At 52.6% G+C, this 18,054-nt stretch overlaps 1 protein-coding gene and 1 long non-coding RNA gene across 3 annotated transcripts in view; one reads left to right on the top strand and one right to left on the bottom strand.

The window, feature by feature from the left end:
• Positions 1 to 5,345, bottom strand: LOC147600861 (uncharacterized). 2 transcript variants are annotated; one of them, XR_015258517.1, is made up of 3 exons: positions 5,259 to 5,345; positions 3,273 to 3,375; positions 1 to 1,037 (listed from the first exon to the last, which is right to left on the bottom strand). It is a non-coding gene; the product is annotated as an uncharacterized LOC147600861 (long non-coding RNA). The 2 variants fall into 2 exon arrangements; XR_015258516.1 differs by having other exon boundaries at positions 5,135 to 5,272.
• CXXC4 (CXXC finger protein 4) overlaps positions 4,479 to 18,054 on the top strand; it is a 25,670-nt gene continuing 12,094 nt past the window's right edge. Inside the window, exon 1 of the mRNA XM_086747435.1 lies at positions 4,479 to 5,612. Coding sequence (XP_086603561.1) covers positions 4,479 to 5,612 — 1,134 coding nt within the window. The remainder of the gene's footprint in view (positions 5,613 to 18,054) is intronic.

The following is an 18,054-nucleotide window of genomic DNA, read 5'->3' on the forward strand; positions in this document are numbered from 1 at the left end:
TGACGCTAGCTAGTCAGCAGGTTATGCTTTATTATGTAAATACCTGTTTGGGGGTATTTTAAAATGCACATCGTGTGGTTAGAGGCAGGTTATTAGTTAGATGGACTGTACCAGTTACAAACAAAATGTATCAATCCGTAACGTGAATGCCAGTGGTGTGACTTCTCGGAGATCAGGCAAGTTACCTGATCGACCAGAACCGTCCCTCTGTTGTACCAGTCGGTGTCGCTTGTTGGAGTGTTAATGACAAGGCTGCTGGTCCTCACCAAGTCCCACTGCCGAAATCCACCTCTTCTCACTGTTCCTGGGAAGAAGTTCCTGCGCCACTTTCCCGTGGGCCATTCCTTAGCGTCGAGCACCCCAAGCTTGAATTCAGATTGGAGCGGAAGGAAATAAAACTTCAATCTGCAAATAAAGCCTTCATTTACTTACACATAAAGCCAATGAGATGGTACGACTTTCCCTTCTTTTTCTGTAATTTGTAAATTGCTAAAATGATTTCCCTGGCAGAGACATTCATTTCTTAACTGCTTAGTGCCGGCGCTGGCCGCACCAGGCTGCGGCAGCGTCTCCGTCAGCGGCAGCGCTCGCTCTGGAGGTACCAAGAGGAGCTGGATGAAGAACTTGCGATGCATAATTCACTCAGTGAATACAGGCCCTTTTCTGTGCTTGCAGGAACTCCGGGGAAGGCAGGTGGGTTCGGCTGGGATTTTTTTTTACGTTTAGTTGTTGAGATTCTTTAAGGGACTGCGGTGTGTTTGGGTGCAATATCTGTATGTTGAGATACATCGTGATAGATAGTATCTGGGTTGCTGAGAGAAGCGTTTGGGGTGCTGGCAGCTGAGGTGCGGGGTACGCGTGGCCTGCACAGACAGGTGCCGCACACCTCCTGGTCTGTGGCACAAACGTCCTCGCAGGCAAACAGCAAATTTCCAGAAAGCGCCTCCAGTGATTTGCCGGGATGCTGGCGTGACATCCGCGCTTCAGCTGGCTCTATTTCGCCTAAACGTGCCAGAAATCTGCAGCACCTCACGCGCCTGGAAAAATAATAGTAAGGCGGGGGGGCAGTCATTAGGGATACGCAAACGCGCTTAAAAAAATTAAATGTTCCGTGGCCGCGCGTGAACTTGCGGGCTGACCTCCGGCTCCAGCCTGCCGGCGGGTAACACCATGGCGGGGCCGGGGGACCCCCGCTCCCCGCCCCCCCGCAAACTTCCCGGGGCACAAACTTTCCCGGCAGTTCCCCTCCCGCGGGGAGGGCGAGAGGGCGCGCCCCTCCCCTCTGCGGCGCGGCGCGGCCCCGCCCCCGCCGCCAGCCCCGCACCGGGCGGGCGGCCGCCGGCCGCAGCGCGCCGCGGGAAGGGGCGGGGGGGCCAACGTGGGGGGGGCCGCCCCCCCGCGCAGCGCCCCGCCGCGGCCCGTGCGCGCCCCTCGGCGGCGGCGGGGGCCGGCGGGTGCCCGCGCCCTTGCGTCCGCCCCGCGCCCTCCCTCGCCGCGGCCGCGATCGCCCCGCCGCCTCCCGCCCGCCCCCGCCCTCCCCGCCCCCGCCCCGCCACACACACACGCACACGCACAGGCGCTGCCGGCGCGGTGTGCGAGGGCGGGCGCCGGGAGACGGGCGGCGAGCAGCGCGCCGGCGGCGGCGACCACCGCGCACACGCACGCCCCCCCCGCCCCCCGTGCCCGCTCCTTCCCCCCCCCCATCCCCCTCCTCCTCCTCCTCCTCCTCCTCCTTTCTCTGCAACGGGAGAGAGAGAGGGAGAGGGGGGAAAAAAGCCACTCACAGGTATTTGTTTAGTGGATCGGCGGCTTCATTTATCCCCCCCGCCCCCCCACCCCTCGCAGTTTGTTTACAAGTACCAAAGTTGTAATTGAGGAGCTGCCCGGGCACATCTGGATATTTTTCTTCTTCTTCTTCTTTGTGTTAGGGACTGATGTGCAACTAATTAAAGGCAGACAGGCTGGTAGCGTCTGCACGCTCAAGCCCCCCCAAATAAAGAGCCTGGTAAGTGACTGGTTTGCTTTTTCCCCCTCTCTCCTTTCCCCCCTTATCCGTCGTCGTTGTTTTTTTTTTTTTTTTTTTTTTTTAACGGGGGGTGGATTTTCTTTTTATTTTTTTTTAATATTGTGGTGGGTTTTTTTTGTTGTTGTTGTTTTTCTTGTCCTGTGGGATCATAAAAGTAGATTAATGCTAGACTCTGGCAATAAAAGGCGCCGCTATATTAATTTATTAATTAATCTGCACCCGCCCCTCCTCCTGAATGTTAAGTATGACCTTTGATCCCTCTGCCTTGGGCAGAGCAGACAGGCAATATCCACCATGTACGGCCACATTCACCTTAAGCAGGGACAGAATCGCGAAGCCTGGCTTGCAATTTCTATTTATTTATTTCATTCGTGGAAATGAGGGCGATAGTTAAAGGCGAGGGAGAGGGGGGGAGAAATCAATAACTGCGCCTCGGGTACCCTTTCCACGCTCTGGAGATGCATCGATTAAACAATGATGACCCGGTTGGTGGGCACCATCATTTTCTCGCTCCCGGTGGCAAGGAACCCCGGCAGCGGGCTGCGGGGAGAGGAAAGGCAGCCAGCGAGGGAAGCTTATGTGGCGAGAAGCCACTTCAATGCCGGGGGGGGGGGGAAGAGGGCAAGAAAATGCGTATGTTCCTCGACTTCTGGCATAAACGGCTGCAGGCGAAGGATTTATTCCTGCCCAGATGCGTGGCTTTCCCACACATGGCTGGCCAAACTAGTTTTATTGAGTAGTTGTTATCGAGGACGTGCGGCTAGGTTTGCCTTTCTGGAAACGGGAGAGGGGTTCTGGTTTTTTGTGGGTTTTTTTTTTGTTTGTGGTTGTTGGGTTGTTTTTTTTTTTTCCGATATGCAAATCCTTTGCATCCCTCCACAAGCCGAGGCTGAGCCCAGAGCTTTCCGGGGCAGCCTTTGTATCGCCACCAGACCTCTGGAGGCAGCGACAGCCTGGGTTTTTCCCTGACGTGGAAAGACAGAGGTGGCTCCTGCGGGGTCCTTTTTTTTTTTTTTTTTTTCCGATGGCAAGATGCCCGCCGGCCCCTCAGGCAGCCGAGGGCGAGACTTCTTCTGTAGATTTATGCTCCCTTCCTCTGGATTTGTTTACATAAAGCCCGCTTTTTAGCGCACGTCGTCGGGAGGAGACGAAGTTTTTGCACTCGGTAGGTTGGGCTGCAGACGGTTCATTAATCTAATTATGATCGTAATTACCCTAATTGATAACCATTTTGAACTAAACATACCGGAGTCTGGAAACGAGACGTAGCCTCGCGAGTGTCTCCGAAGTGAAGGTTTCTGGTGGGCAGCAAGGGCGCTGGAAATATCTGAACGGTTCAGGTACAGCATCTGGAAAACAAAGAGGCAGTGTTCATAAACTGAGGGCTTTTTAAGTTACGCTTGTGTTTGGCTTTACTTCGCGCAGACTGCCGTAATGCACCTTCCTCATCGCCATAAAGTAAAATACCCCCCCTTCGCCTCCCTGGGCGAGGGGAGAGGGGGGGTGGTGGGAAATGAACCCAGCACCGGGTCCCTACCCCCCTCCTAAACTTTGCTGACCCCGAAGCAGAAAGCCATCCTGCCCCGCCGAGGGGGGGGTCCAGCCACCTGCCCTCCCCAGGGCTCCCGGGCGAAAATCCACTGCCCCGCGGCGGGGGGCTGTCCCCGTGTCCCTGTGTCCCCCCCCAGCGCGGCCGTGGCGGGGAATCCTCCCGAGAGGCTGGGATAAACACTTCCCTCTCCGGTACCGCTGCAGGCGCCGGGATCGCAAGCTGTGAAATCGCCTGCCTCAAGCATTTAATTTTATCATATTATTTTATTTATTTATCTAGCGGCCTAGACCCGCTCCCCCCCCCCCCCCCCCAACCCGCGGCGGAGCCAGCTGTGCCGGCAGGCAGCGAATGACCGCCGGGCGCAGAAGGACACGGTGGCAGCTGGCGGCTCCCTCCCCCGCCTCCCTCTTTTTTTTTTTTTTTTCCAATTCATTCCTTTAATTTAATTTTTTTTTTTTTTCGTTTCCCGCGGTGGACACGGTAGGTGGGCAGCTCCCGCTTCTCCGTGCCGTGTGTCCCCCCCGCCGTCCCAGGACCGGGCTCGCTCCGCCCGGGCCGCCCCCTCAAGTCCTCTGCCCGCGGGTACGGCGGCGTGTCCCCCCCCCACCCGTGTGCGTGTCCGCCACCCCGGGGTGGCCGCTGGCGGCCGTTAGCGCCCCCTCGCCCCCCCGCCGCGCGCGCGCATCCCCTGGGAAATGACTTTCTGTCTTTCAGCTGCGGCAGCTCCCGTGAGGATGCCGGAGGAGCGGCGGCCCGGCCAGACACCCACCGCGGGAACGCGCCCGGAGGAGGAGGAGGAGGAGGAGGACTAAGCGGACCCCCTCTACCCCCCAACCCCCTCCCTCTCCCCCTTCCCCCCCACCCTCCACCCTCCCCCGACCCCCCATCCCTCCGGCCACCATGAACACCAACGTGTGCGTGGAGAGCGGCCCCAACCCCGAGGCGCCGGGGCTGCCCAAGGACAGCCACCTGCCCGAGGGGGCCCTCAACAGCCTTGTGGATTACAACTCGGAGATGGAGAGGTACCGCTCCTTCGCCACCTTCTACAAGACCAACGGCGGCGCCTTCCCCCAGGCGGCAAAGATCGCTCGCATCACCACCCCCATCTTCCCCAGCGCCGCCGCCGCCGCCGCCGCCCGCATTGGCATGTCCCCCTGGAACTGCGACACCGCCACCGCCGCCGCCGCCACCGCCATGCTCTGGGGCAGCGGCGGCGGCGGCGGCGGCGGCGGCGGTGGCGGCGCGGCCGGCGGCGCGAGGAAGCCCTCCTCCGCGGCCGCCGCCGCCGCCGCCGCCGCCTCCGCGGCCGCCGCCGCCGCCGCCGCCTCCTCGCTGCACGCCGGCAGGGGCGGCATGCACCACCGGAGCGACTCGCAGCGGCTGGGCAAGCCCGGCTGCCCCCCGGCCGAGCAGCCCGCCCTGCCCATGGCCAACGGCAACTTCCTCTCCACCCTGTCCCCCGAGCACTGCCGGCCGCTGGCCGGCGAGTGCATGAACAAGCTCAAGTGCGGCGCCGCCGAAGCCGACATCATGAACCTCCCCGACCGCGTCGGCACCTTCTCGGCCATCCCGGCCTTGGGCGGCCTCTCCCTGCCCCCCGGGGTCATCGTCATGACGGCCCTGCACTCTCCCGCCGCCGCCTCGGCCGCCGTCACAGACAGCGCCTTCCAGATCGCCAACCTGGCGGACTGCCCGCAGAGCCACGCCTCGGCCTCGCCCGCCTCCGCCCTGGGCGCCGCCGCCGGCGCGGGGGGCGGCGGAGGCGGCGGCGGTGGCGGCGGAGGAGGAGGAGGAGGCGGAGGAGGAGGAGGAGGAGGAGGAGGCGGCGGGGGGGCCGGCGGCGGCGGCGGGGCCGGGGCCGGGGCGGGCAACCCCGCCAAGAAGAAGCGGAAACGCTGCGGGGTGTGCGTGCCCTGCAAGCGGCTCATCAACTGTGGAGTCTGCAGCAGTTGCAGGAACCGCAAAACGGGACACCAGATCTGCAAATTTAGGAAATGTGAAGAGCTTAAGAAAAAACCGGGCACTTCGCTAGAGGTCAGAGGAGATGATTTCTTTTTCCCCAGCCTCCCGCCGTCCCTCCTCAACCCCCTGCCCCCTCCCCTCCAGTGCTTCTTGTCCAGCTTCAAGATGCAGCACCCCTTTTCCGAGGCCTCCTTCAGGCTCTGAGGGTGCCCCCCACCCACGCCCCGCAGGGAAGAGAAACGCCGCGCCCCACACGCCCTCCTCCCCCCAGCCCCAAACCCCTGGGGCGCCCCGTCGAGCTGGGGCGTTGGGCGCCGGCCCCGCCGAGGAGGGACGGTCAGACGCCCCCCCCCCCCGCCCCGCCAGCCCGTGGCCCTCCCGAGACGCTGCTCGCCTGGTTTACCTGCCGTGCTCTTTCTATAAGGACTGCTGGCTGTCTGGTTCCTTGTTCTTCTTCTTTTTTTTTTTTCTTTTTTTTTTCTTTTCCTTTTAGTGGCAATCATGACGATTCGGGGCTTTTTGCAGGGACGGGGAGGTGGGGAAGGGAAGGTTTTAGCTGAACGCCTGGCTCCCGCCGTCGGAAGTTCAGGGGAAGGTAATGGCGAGCGCATCTCCAGGGTGTCCGGTAGCAGTTTGTCCGAGGTAGACCACCGACCGTAGAGTCCAGTAGTGGGTGGAACGTGCCCAGGTGATCTCTTTGGCAGCATCTTTTACAAAATAACCCGCTCATGGAGTGTAAAACGCCAGGGGAAACATAGCACAGGTATGGCCGGGCTGATTTCTGACAGAACTGTACATGGGGTTGTTTTGACGACGGGGCCTCGGAACTGATCACGTACTGCGTTTCCTAAAGCTGTAAGGGCAGGGTCGCAGGTTTGCTAGAGGTGCCAGAGACAGGCAGAGCCCGTGTCGCAGGCGTTTCGGCTAATGTATTGGGGATCACAGACAATGAGAACCAAAATACACAGCCGGGAGGAGAACGGCAACGGGTTGGTATTGTTGGGCGAAGGAAACAAGCGTGAGCAAAGAGTAGTAATCATACTTAATCCCTTGTCATTATGAAAATTACAGTGTTGCTGGTTAGATGCACGCATCGGATGCGTCGAAGGTGTCGAGGATGATGGATTTAGTAGAGGGGAGTAGTTTATGCCGGGTGGCATCAAGATTTGTAGTCACAGAAATTAGCAACTAAGTGAGAAACTGCAGCTGCCCTCCATCTGCGTGCGTGCATGCGCGTGTGTGCAGGGCGGTGTGTTCCCCAAATCATTGCTTGCAGGAGTTCTCTCCAAGATGAGGTGGGGTGAGGGATTCCAGGGAAAAAGCCACACCGAGAGCCTGTTCCTTTCATCTGCGTTAAATAAATGGAGATAATGGCGTTGGTGTTGATAGTGGCATGGGACAAAAGCAACATCTGGGGGTTTATCTGACATTTGGCTGATAGCATTAACTCTTTCCTAATCAGCCTCATCAAGCCATGTAATTAATTCATCCTTTCCAGAGTGAGCTGTCCTTGCTGAAAGTTTGGTTTGTAGCTCTGCGTCCTCTTAGCTGCTTTTTTTTGTGAATGTGCAGTGACTCAGCATCGCTAACGCAAAAGCCAGGATGAGCTTCCCAGATGCTAGGAGATAGATTGGGTTTTCAGCTCTCGGTTTTCTCAGTAGTACGCCTCTGTTTGTTTCGTAGCAAGTTTGCAGAGAAGATACCTGGTGCCCTGGTTCGTTAATGATGGATTCTAATGCCGAGTACAGCCTAAAATAGACTTCTCTGAACCAGAGACATGGAGAATCCTCCTTGCACCACCCAGCACCATGGGTGCCTTTGTGTGCTGGGTTCCCTCGTTAAGGCTTGCAAGCTGGGACACTGCCAGGATTTCGTGTTTGTGGCAAACGATAGGTTCTGATGGCTTATCGACTTGTGCAGAAAGTGAGCTGTCTATGGAAGAAATGAGTTTGTGCGTTATCAGATCTTCCTCTGGGTCTGTGTGCATCTCTGAGCCCATTCCCAGAACTTCCTCGCTCTTGACAGAGGTGTTTGACAGTCTTAAAAACTGCTCGGGCATGTTACGAGAATGCCACCCGTTAAAATTGTTTAACCACTGTGACTAGTAAAAACCAGGGTTTTATTAGCCACTTGTGTACTCTCATAACCACCTGCCTTCACTTCTTCTCTTCATTCTCTCTTTCCTGCCCCCCTCTCTCCCGGGTTGTGCTCCGCCAGATACGTAAACACAAAAGCTCCTGTGCTGCTAGACCGTGGCTTGAAGGAAGCAGGTTTCCCTTTCCAGCTGTGGAGATGTCAGTAAGGCGTCGCTTCTCAGCAGGTCCTGGCCCATTACCAAGTTCGTCACGGGATGTGGCTAATTTCTTTACAGAAATGAGGTTTGTCAGTAGGAGAGGAAGAGTGCCCAAACTGAGTCGCTTTCTTATATGGTTGTTTTTCATATGTCTCCTTTCTTTGCTTCCTTTTTTCTTTTTTTTTTTTAATTTAAATTAACTAATAAAGAGTGGCGGCAGGGCTGCCTGAAGCACGTGCGCAGCGGCAGGGCCCTGCCTGTCAGGCCACCAGCTGGAAGGGCGTCAGGGAGCGATGGGGCCTACACGAGGGCACAGCGGCGGTGGCTGCGGGTGGGCGAGGGACAGCCTCCCTGCGCAGCGAGCTGCTGGGGCTCTGTTGGCTCTGTGCTCCTGGGGAAGCAAGGGCTCTGCGCGGGTGATGCCCCGTCACCTTGGTGGGCATGGTCCCAAGGAAACGCAGCAGGGACGGAGGGGCTCACGGGCCACTACACACTTGTGAGATTTGTGAATTGCACACGACAGTGGCTGAGAGTTGCGGAGATTATTTGAGGCAGGGGGAGGAACTGTGTTTAAAAACAAAATAAACGAAAAATGAGAATAATAACAATAAACAGTAAACTGGCTAATCCCACCGAAACCATTTCTCTCTTTTTCCTTTAAATCTCTTCTGCTGGTGCAATGAAGGCATAGGATATAACTCTCAAGGTTAGTACGTGGAGTCGAAGACAGATTCGCATAAATGCTGCCCCATCCCCAACCCTTGCATTTTTAATGGAATGCTTCCCTCCCAGCAATTTTTTTTTAAACACTTGAATTATTTTTTCCTATTTTTCTTGTACTATTTTCACATTGAAAGTGTCCCAATGCTCTAGTATTTTTCATAGAATGTTATTATTACTAGGAAATTTTATGTATGGTAATAATAAATCTATAAAAATAAGATTGACGTCATGTTGCACGCTGCCTACTTGTGTATGCATATTCTGTGTTCATTCAGATTTACAGTCGGTTTAAAGAGACATAATCTTTATTTACCCAGAGAGGCTACTTGTTTTCCTCTGATTGGTATACGCGGCTGTAACTTCTGCTGCAGGTTATGAAGATTAGGACCCCGACGTTACTTTGAGTGACCATTGGTTAGAAGATTAGGAGCCTGACGTTACTTTGCATTCCCTTCTCTCTGAAGTAAACCATCCCGATTCAGTGTACAAATCTCGGTTGCCCCGCTCCTCGTTTTCGTTAGCGTGGCAGCAGTTAGGCAGAGGGGCTGACTCACATTGGCAGGGTCAGAAGGGTTCAGCCCAGCTGTGAAGTAGCTGCTGTTTGGGCATGCTGTCATCATAGTCGGTGCCGCTTGCTTTATTCGTAACAGCCGCGCTAATTGAAATGTGCGCTATTAAAGTAAACGTTCGCATACCAACCTGAAATAGTAAATACCAGCATCCAAATCCAAGGCACCTCGCTGAGCCGCGTTTCAAGCCAGCGGGAGTTTGAGATGGCCTTCGCCGGGGGTAGGGTTGTGATGATTGATTTCAACAGGAGCAGCGTCTGATCCTGAAAATCTTAACGCCATATGGCGTTGCCACGGGGGAGAGAGGCTGCGCTGGCAACCTCCGAACTTACACTTCGTGTTGCGGTAGCGCCTGCGAGCGCTGTGAAGGGAAGACTGCTGAGCTCTGTGGATAGGGGTCAATTAGCAGGGGCCTCAGAGGAAGCAATTTCCCTGCCGTCGATCTAGCTTTAAATTACATGCATAAGTTAAGCAACGGCGTGGTGGAACTGAGTAGCGTGAGGGGGAACTGAAAAGCCTGATAAGGAGCAGGCAGCTAACACCATCCAAGTGGCTAACTGAAAGGTGGAGAGAAAGACCACCTTGTAGCCTGCATTGCCCTTCTTCACTGAAGCGTTGCTGTACTCACCTCCCTCGTAGCTCTCCGTTTGGCCAAGACTCCCCAAGCATTAAATATCATGCAAGCAGGCAAAAAAGCAGTCCTTGTACCCGGGCGTTGGCAGCTGGAGCAAAAACTGCTGTCTTTCCCAAGCACAATTCGTGTTGGCTATTGGCTGTGAAGCCCTGATCGGCCCTGAATGCTGGTTTTTCCCTCTCGCCTCCTGGTGCGTGCCCATTGTGCTCTGCCAGGGTGCTCATTTTTCCGCTCCCAGACCTGAGCCTGCAGGGAGGGTGCCTGGCGCTGGCACTGGCTGCCAGTGCCGCCCGGGAGCCCTTGCCGGGTGACTGCGCCGCTCTCGCTCAGGGCTTCTGACGCGGCATGCATGGTCCTGTGGTGACGGTGTTGGCAGGGAGTGGGGGAGGCAGGAGGCGGGGCGAGATTTGACCCGTGTTGAGCATTTTGCGACTTTTTTGGTCACTTTCATCCAGTTTTCACATGTCTGAGATAAACATATGCTCGGTGAGGAGTTTTCCTTTTGACCTCTGGAGGCTCTTGGGAACAACACCAGGCCTCCTGCTGCCAGCTCCGGCAGAGACAAGAGCAGCTGCGGGCCTCTTTGCTCACTGGCGCCCGATCTCTGCCGCTTGGAAATCTCGTTGGCGCTCTTTGACCTTCTGTGTTAGGCTCGCGTCTTGCCAGGCGGGAATGCATTTGGGTTGGTGGGAAACGTGGGATCCAGGAAGATGCCGAGAGCCCAGAGGAGTCGAGCTTTTGGTCTCCTTACAGTTCTGGCAAATTACTGAGCACAAAGGATAGCCTCTGAAATGGAGTTGGATGTCCTCTGTTTTACTGTTTCACATGTTGTTGCTTCCCTTTCCTCCTGTGATACTCACAAAGCAAAGAAAGTGCCCAAAGCCCATGACATTTGCCTTCAGTTTAGAATATATGTTATGTAAACTGCTGCTTGGTATAGTGTAGTTTGTAAAAGGGGAGTAAAAATCTTTTTTTTTTTTGCCTTCCAAGTGAAGTTTCTTCTGCCTAAGGATATCTCTTAGTTGTAGGATTTGGTACTCCAGTCAAGGACTTAACAGCCACTTTCATACAAACACTGCTTTCTACTTGCACTGGAAATTGCTTGCTTTAAATCGTTGAACTATGGTTGTTTGCCAGTGGAATTGTCCGTATGGTAAGAGAGGTTAACTGGTTGTGGCGGTTCTGCATTTTGATTGCCCTGAATAGTTCTTTGCGCCTTTTTCTAAGTACTAATATGGGTTATACAGCTGGGTCCTTGGGATTCTGCGCCAGACTTTGGATTCCAGTGTCGTGACTGATTGGTTATTCTATTTTTTCAAGCTGACATAATGAAATCTGTGTGTATTGTTTAGGCTGGACAAGTTGCATGTGTCATGAGAAAGATGATGAATGAAGCCAGGATTTTTTCCTAAAGCAGTAATTAGCATAATAAGTACTTTTTTTTTTTCTTTTGTTTCCAAATTATCTAAGTCACTTTGGACTAGGTGTTTCAGTCAGAGGTGCATAGAACTGTCATGACTTGGACTCCTATGCCAGCTACAGCACTTTTGGAAAACCTTACCAGTTCTGTGTTTGTAGAAAATGTTGTGGGCTGTGCACGTGGTGCTTTATTCATATAGGGAGACTCGTTTAAGCTGGTAGATATGTCAGTATCATGTTATATACCGCCCGTTCAGGGCAGGTAGCAGTAAGTAACAATCTCAACTTTTGTCTGCCTGTACGTGTATGTTCATATTGTTGGTTTTTTGGGCCACTTCGCACGCAATTCTGTTTGCTAGGCGGACGCCTAACACCTTTACTGAAGTCAGGGAAGAGCTTGCTCACTTGGAGAATGAATTAGGGTGTCAGAAAATGTTGAAGACCAATATCTTGGCACTGCATTTTTGGTTTTAAAAGAAATGTGATCTGGAGAGTTGAATAAAAGGCAGCTATTACTTTCTGTACACTGTGTAATGCATTTGATGCGTAGCAATGAGTGAGTATAGGTCCTTTCCAAATATCCTAAACATTTGTATCTGTAAAAAGAGAACTAGTAGTCTCCCTACTCTTAACATGCATGTATTTTAAGGCTTAGGCTCAATGAAGCGTTTCTAAGCAGGCAGACCTAGAATGTACACCTTAAAGTGCCATCAGATATAGCATAATCCGTTTGATTGCTGGTTGTAATGGGAAGTGGCCATCGGTTGCGTGGGGAAAGGCTTTAAGCTAAGCCTTTTGGATATGCCCAAGTGAGTTAGGAGCAATAAGAAAGTAACTCATGTCACCATAAGAAGGTCTCTAGGACTTGGCCTCGGTTGCTAACAATTCCTGAGTCACTGACTATGTGCTTAAAAATTGCTGTCACATACTGTGTCTTCTGAGGAGTACCACCGTCCAAAGAAAGCATTTCTCTGCTTCTGCAGTGTCTATGTTTTTTGATAGCTCATCTACTTTGAATGATCATACTGAACCACAGTGTCTGGAGGCGTGCAGTTTCATGTGACACTTTTGCTGTTTGTGAGCCCAGCCTGCTGTGTGTGTCTTCTCTCTTCTTTTGGGGTACCGTTATTGTTTCCCACAGTCGTATCTTGTTCAGCCACACACAAATGTCTGTCCTGAAACTGAATTACTCTGCGGCGTAATCTAAAGTTGTCCCCCATTTTGGCATCCTGCGCTTTCTGTTGTGCGTTGAGTTATGCTGCACCATACTTTAGATGCGACAGCCATTTAATAATGTTGAAACCTTAGCTCTGCAGGGGCTGCAAAGATCCCAGCAGGCTTGTTAACTTCTACTCTCAGACATTGTGGGAAATATTTTCTCCTCCCTGGAACTCCTAGGCATCTTCTTAATTAACACTATAAAAATCCATAGCCAGGTACGCGTGAAGCCTGTTGAATTTTGTTTGCAGTTTTCTAGAGTTTCTCCATTCCTTCCTACTTAACCAGATGCTTCAGTGCCAAGTGAGATAGGAGAATGTAAAAGGAATAAAGGCAGCCTGGGTCATGCTGGATACTGTGCTCTTGGCAGGCAGCAAACTCATGAAATGCCTTTCCCTTCTTCACCATAGGGTTTTATTCTTTCCACTTCTTGACTCAGTATTTTCCTTTATCTCAGTCTCTGAAGCACTGGACATTTTAAAACTCTGCACCTCTCCTGTCTCAGGACAGTATTTCTGTCAGTCCCAGACTGCTGTGGCCACGGTCTCTCTATATAGAGTCACCATTAGCTGGTATCCGACTTCATTTGGCTAGGAGTTATTTGTACAGAGATGAGAGAGGTCGTTCCGTGGTTTAGGAAGTGGAGAAGCAATATTAAAATTAGAGGTGGAGGGAGTAACTTAATAAACCCTGGAAAATGATGGGATAACCTAGGGAGTTGAGGGTGGATGTCATGTAAGATGAGGACAGAGGAGGAGGAAGGAAGAGCTTCAGAGTCTCAAACAGAGGACACAAAGGTGGCTGAGGGTCAATTATAACATGCAAAGCCTTGGTGAGGGACTGCCTGCTCCTCTGTAGGGGTGACTCAGTTACCATGGGGCAGACAGACCAAGCACTGGGGGTTATCTGCTGACAGGAAGGGTACAATGGTAGTGCTGAAGATGACAGTGAGGTCCCTTCTGGTGAGAAGAGCACGGAATATACTTGCTGCTGTGAGCAGGAGGTTTGCCATCAGTAATCCAGGAGAGGCGTTTGAAGAGCTCACCAGTAACCATCTTCCCAGCACTTCTCTGGGGGAAGGCCAAGACTTCACGCAGCAGAAGAGGGACCTTGCTGAGGGCGAACAGGGCTTTTCACGTGCTCTTGTTGATGGGGAAATCCAGTTTCTTTAATTCATTTTAAAAATTGACTAGAATTTCTGGAGAGAATCTGGGTACTGGGGTGAGCATGTGGTATGGGAGGAGTTGCATGATCTGGACAAATTGTTCAAGAGCTAAGGAAATGATAAAGGTATACATACAGAGAAGCTGAGAAGTGTGAAAGAGGGAGGGGATGCTTGCAAATGAAAGGCTGAAAATGATCATTTGTTGCACGAGCACTGCTTGGGCTTAGAGATTTCTCCAGGGGTGTGTACTGCGTGTCCTAGGGAAGCTAGAGCACACTGACAGCACATCAGTCTGCACGATGTTAACACAAAGAATTTGCTCCGTCATCACAAAAGAACTACTCCAAAACAACTGTGGTTCAGTAACATCTGTCCATCTGCCCATCCTTGCTGCGGGGTGGTGGTACAGCAACCTTGGCGGTTACAGGTTTGGAAGAGAGCTGACAAGCTCTCGCCATCTGTGTGGAAGGTACAAGGAAGGCAGAGTGTGGTTGTCCTGGTGCAGTTAAAGAGATCAGAAATGGAAGAGGAGGGGCAGGGATTAGATGTTACATATGTGATCTCCAAAGAGAGTGTCACCAGTCAAACAAAGGCCGTTGGTTTTAGAGTGGGTGAAAGAAGAGAAAATGTGTTTGAAAGGGTTTGAACGGCTAGCCACCAGGGAGTGGGTGGGAGAGGACTCGGTGACACAAGCTTGGTAATGATGTAAAAACTGTTCCCTCTAAATCACCAGTTCATCTGAGCTCTGGGAGGCAGGGATCACAGTTGGCTGGTTGCTTGGAAGCTGATGTAAAATAAATTGGAGGTCAAAGTCCAGTGGAGGTGACAGTGTCATGAAAATAATCACTGAGATGGGTCTTGATTGTCATCCTTGGAAATTTCCAAAGACATACCCGGGAATGAATGAGGTTCGGAGCCATTTACAATCTTTTAATGTTTTCCCCTCCAGTGGGGAATTGTGGTAATCTGACTTCATGGTATGAGAGTTTGCATTGCTCTCCCTCCATCTAATCGGACAATACGTGGTGCTCACTGGCTACGAGAGAGCCAAGCTGGTACCTGTAATGGGTCTCAGGCATTGGCTGAAAATATTCCCTCAGCCCAGGTAACTGACTGAGCACTGCAATGGAATGAATTTTCCTTTTTTTTCTCCCCACCAAGATTTGCATAAAAAGAAACAAGCAAGCAGAGGCCAAGCATTTAATGGATATATTTTTCACTGGCTCTTTTATCAACAGCAGATGAAAAATCCCAAAGGACAGAAGCAGTTAGCTAACCAATGAGGCATCATAGCCGATTTTAGGTTCCGTGCAGGAGAAAAAGATGCTGAAGCCCCAGCAGCTCTAGGGGAAAGAGATTTAAATTTAGGTTTGGTACTGAGAAACCTGCCTCCCCTCTGCCTGGAGACCCGTCCGTAAGAGATTACTGTACCCCAGAGCAGCAGTTTGGAGGATGATAGAGATGTCATACTGTGAGTGCAAAGACTCGTACCACTGGATGATGAACCAGCAGGGATTTCTCATTAATGGGATGAATGTTAACAAGAATAATTCTGTTTTGTGAGCTTGTGTGTGTGGGAAGGATAAATGATAGGGACTGATGGATGGTCTTCACAGGGATTTGATTAGGAAGAAGGTGAATGGCAGTGTGTGTGCGAGAGAGGGGGAGGTGTACGCACGTGGTGCATGCGTTGCAGAAGGCAGGCACGCTTCTCGTTAATGTCTGGCAGAGGAGAGTAAGCAGGAGTAACCAGGCAGGTCCTGGGAGAAAGCAGAAGCTGAGCAGTGGTGTGGGTATTTCATTTTTAGTGTCTTTCGCATTGTAGTGTCTTAGGATAACAAGAGTCTGTCCAAGAATTTCTCTATAAAACTTTTCTCAGCAACAGAGATTTCTGCTTTATGCTAATAAAACGTTCGGCGATTTGATACTAATTCCCACAGTCAGTATGGGAGCACTGAGTGACAGATTTTCTGACCTGCTTAGCATCACTCTTGGCTCTGAAATAACACTGTCTTAGAGCATGCATGAGCCCTTCGCTGCCCCTGAAAAAGCAGGATACAGTCTGGACCTACTGGTTGAGAGGCTGGGCAGGCAGAACGAACAGAAACAATCCCTCATCCTGCCTGAGGCCTTCAGATGCTGCTGGAATGCAAATAATACATTTTTTTTAAAAAGCAAAATAGTCACATAAGCTGAATATGCACTCTGGCAGCCCTAGCAGCTCCATCCTCTCGTACAGGCATAGCTGAAAAACTGAAGGAACTGCAAGACCTGCAAGAGAAGGATGTAGAAATAGGGAAAGAACCGTGAATCCCTTTGGCAGTGATATATGCGAGACCCCTAACCTGAAACCCCAAACCTCCGATGTCTTCCCTTCTGCCTCTGCCAGAAAGCCTTTAGAAGCCCCGGTCTGAGGCCGGAGCGTGGCCAACTGGAACGCGGCTGCAGGGCAGCAGATGGCAGGAGGAGTTCCCGACCCCGGCTTGCCTGGCGCTGCCAGCCCCGTGCGCGGGGTGCCAGGCACGGGGATGCCGGCGGCCAAGCCGACTGCTCCCCTCGGGAGTGAGCGGGACGGCAGAGGTGGAGACTTGGCTCTGTCCCTTGGCTTGCTGGCCAAAAGAGCTGCGCTGGCACAAGGGAGGGAGTGTGCTGGAAGGCAACCGCAGCCAATTACTCCCAGCCCGGGAGGGAAGGGGGAGAGGAGACGTGTTCCTTTCCAGGGCTCTGCCTGCATCCTGGGGCGACGACGCTCGTGCCTGCCAGCCTCGGCGCGAGCGATGCTTTGTGGCTTGAGCTGCCCTCCAGGGATTTCAAGGCTAATGGTGGAGCATGTGAGCCGCTCCACTGAAAGCTAGCATGGATGCTTTTAGCCCTAGGTGCTCGCCGGCATGGAGAGGGTCTCCGTCACTAACATTTTCTGGGACTGAGCTGTTTTTCTTTGACAGCATTAGTCTGGACTCCTTATGATTTCTGATCTGTATTTGCCATCTGTTTTCCCCAATGGTATTATGCATTTTTTCAGATCCAAAGAAGTGAAATTGTTTACCCATTCCCCAAATTTAATCTCATCTATAAAGTGAAAAAAATTAATATATAAAATAAACAATGATGTGTACTGAATGTAAATGAGGGACACGTTTGCTCGTTCTTTCTCCTGTGGAGAAACACATTACTCCTCAGACTAATCCTATTGATTTAGTTGGGAAGCTGCTGCCTGTTGCTGACGCCAAGTCCAAGTGGCAGGATCCAGCCCCACGGTGGCAGGTCTCCGTGGCCATGGGCACAAATCCTTTATTCCCCCGCTAGCTCCACTGACATTTCCTGAGGCTTCCTCCAAGTGAGGTATTTGAGAAGAGCTGGGTTTTCAAGACACAACCCTGAGTTAGGAGTAAATTTTTAAAATTTCTATTTTAGTGTCCCACGGCAGAGGTTTACTTTTCACTTGATGGAGCTGGCGGCGGAGAAAGTCAAATGAGTTTCCTAATCTGGTCTGTTCTAAATCTGGTTTGTCTCAAATACGGCCTGAGAGATATGCAGCGCAAGTGGAAAAATAACTGCCAGCACGCAGATGCATGTCCTCTCGGAGCAAATAAAGCTGACTTTTAAAATAAATGTTAAACCTCATCCTTGGTATGAAGGGAGCCAGACCCATAGCTCAGGTATGGAGAGAGATATTTTAAGGTGGACTGTGGAAGGAGACTCGCCGCTGAGCTTCTGACCCAGCATACACGTCCCTTTTTATCTGCTAAAGTCCAATAATAAGCTTGTTATTAGAGGACATCTGTTACCGCCTGATAACACATACAGCGAGCAGGAGCGCAGCATCGGTGGGCAGCCAGGGATTTTGGCAGCTGCGGGGAGCGGCAGCTTCGTGGATCGTTTCACACCTCATCCAGAGCCAACGCGTCCCTCCCGTGGGCCTGCGGCTGGGTGGGATGATGCCAGGAGCAGAGGCGCAGGCTGTTCCCGCGCAGAGCCGCGCGTGGATGTGTGCCGAAGCTACAACGCGTGCAGGAGCAGCGCCTTGTCCCCTGCTTGGTGTGGGCGCAGTGAGACTTTCGGCATACTTCCAGGGCAGGGAGCGGAGTGGCTGGAAGATACGCGCTGGGCTGTGCCTGTTCCTTCCTTCCGCATTTCCAGGAGATGCCATTCACACACCGGTTTCTTGCCCCTAAGCCTCCTTGCCTGAAGAAAAACATTCAAGGAGACTCTGTGTGAGCTGAATCTGAGCGGGAGGTTTTCCCCAAAGCCGTTGCTGTAGGTAATGTATATTTATGAGCAGAACAAAGTGGGCCATAGATACTTTCAAAGGCTGCTTTCCTCTCAGGGTGGCTCAGTATTTAGGCAAGTAAGGAGGGGAGATGCTGTCCAGACCGCATTCCCGGGTGGCAGAACCGGCCGGCGCAGGAGGGGTGGCTGGCATCCTTCACCCACCAGCACTGGGCTGCCTCTGCCTACGGGCCAGGAGATCGCATCTCTCCGGGGGCCAGGAG

Source organism: Chlamydotis macqueenii, chromosome 4 (assembly GCF_036417535.1).
Source record: "Chlamydotis macqueenii isolate bChlMac1 chromosome 4, bChlMac1.mat, whole genome shotgun sequence".
NCBI lineage: Eukaryota > Metazoa > Chordata > Aves > Otidiformes > Otididae > Chlamydotis > Chlamydotis macqueenii.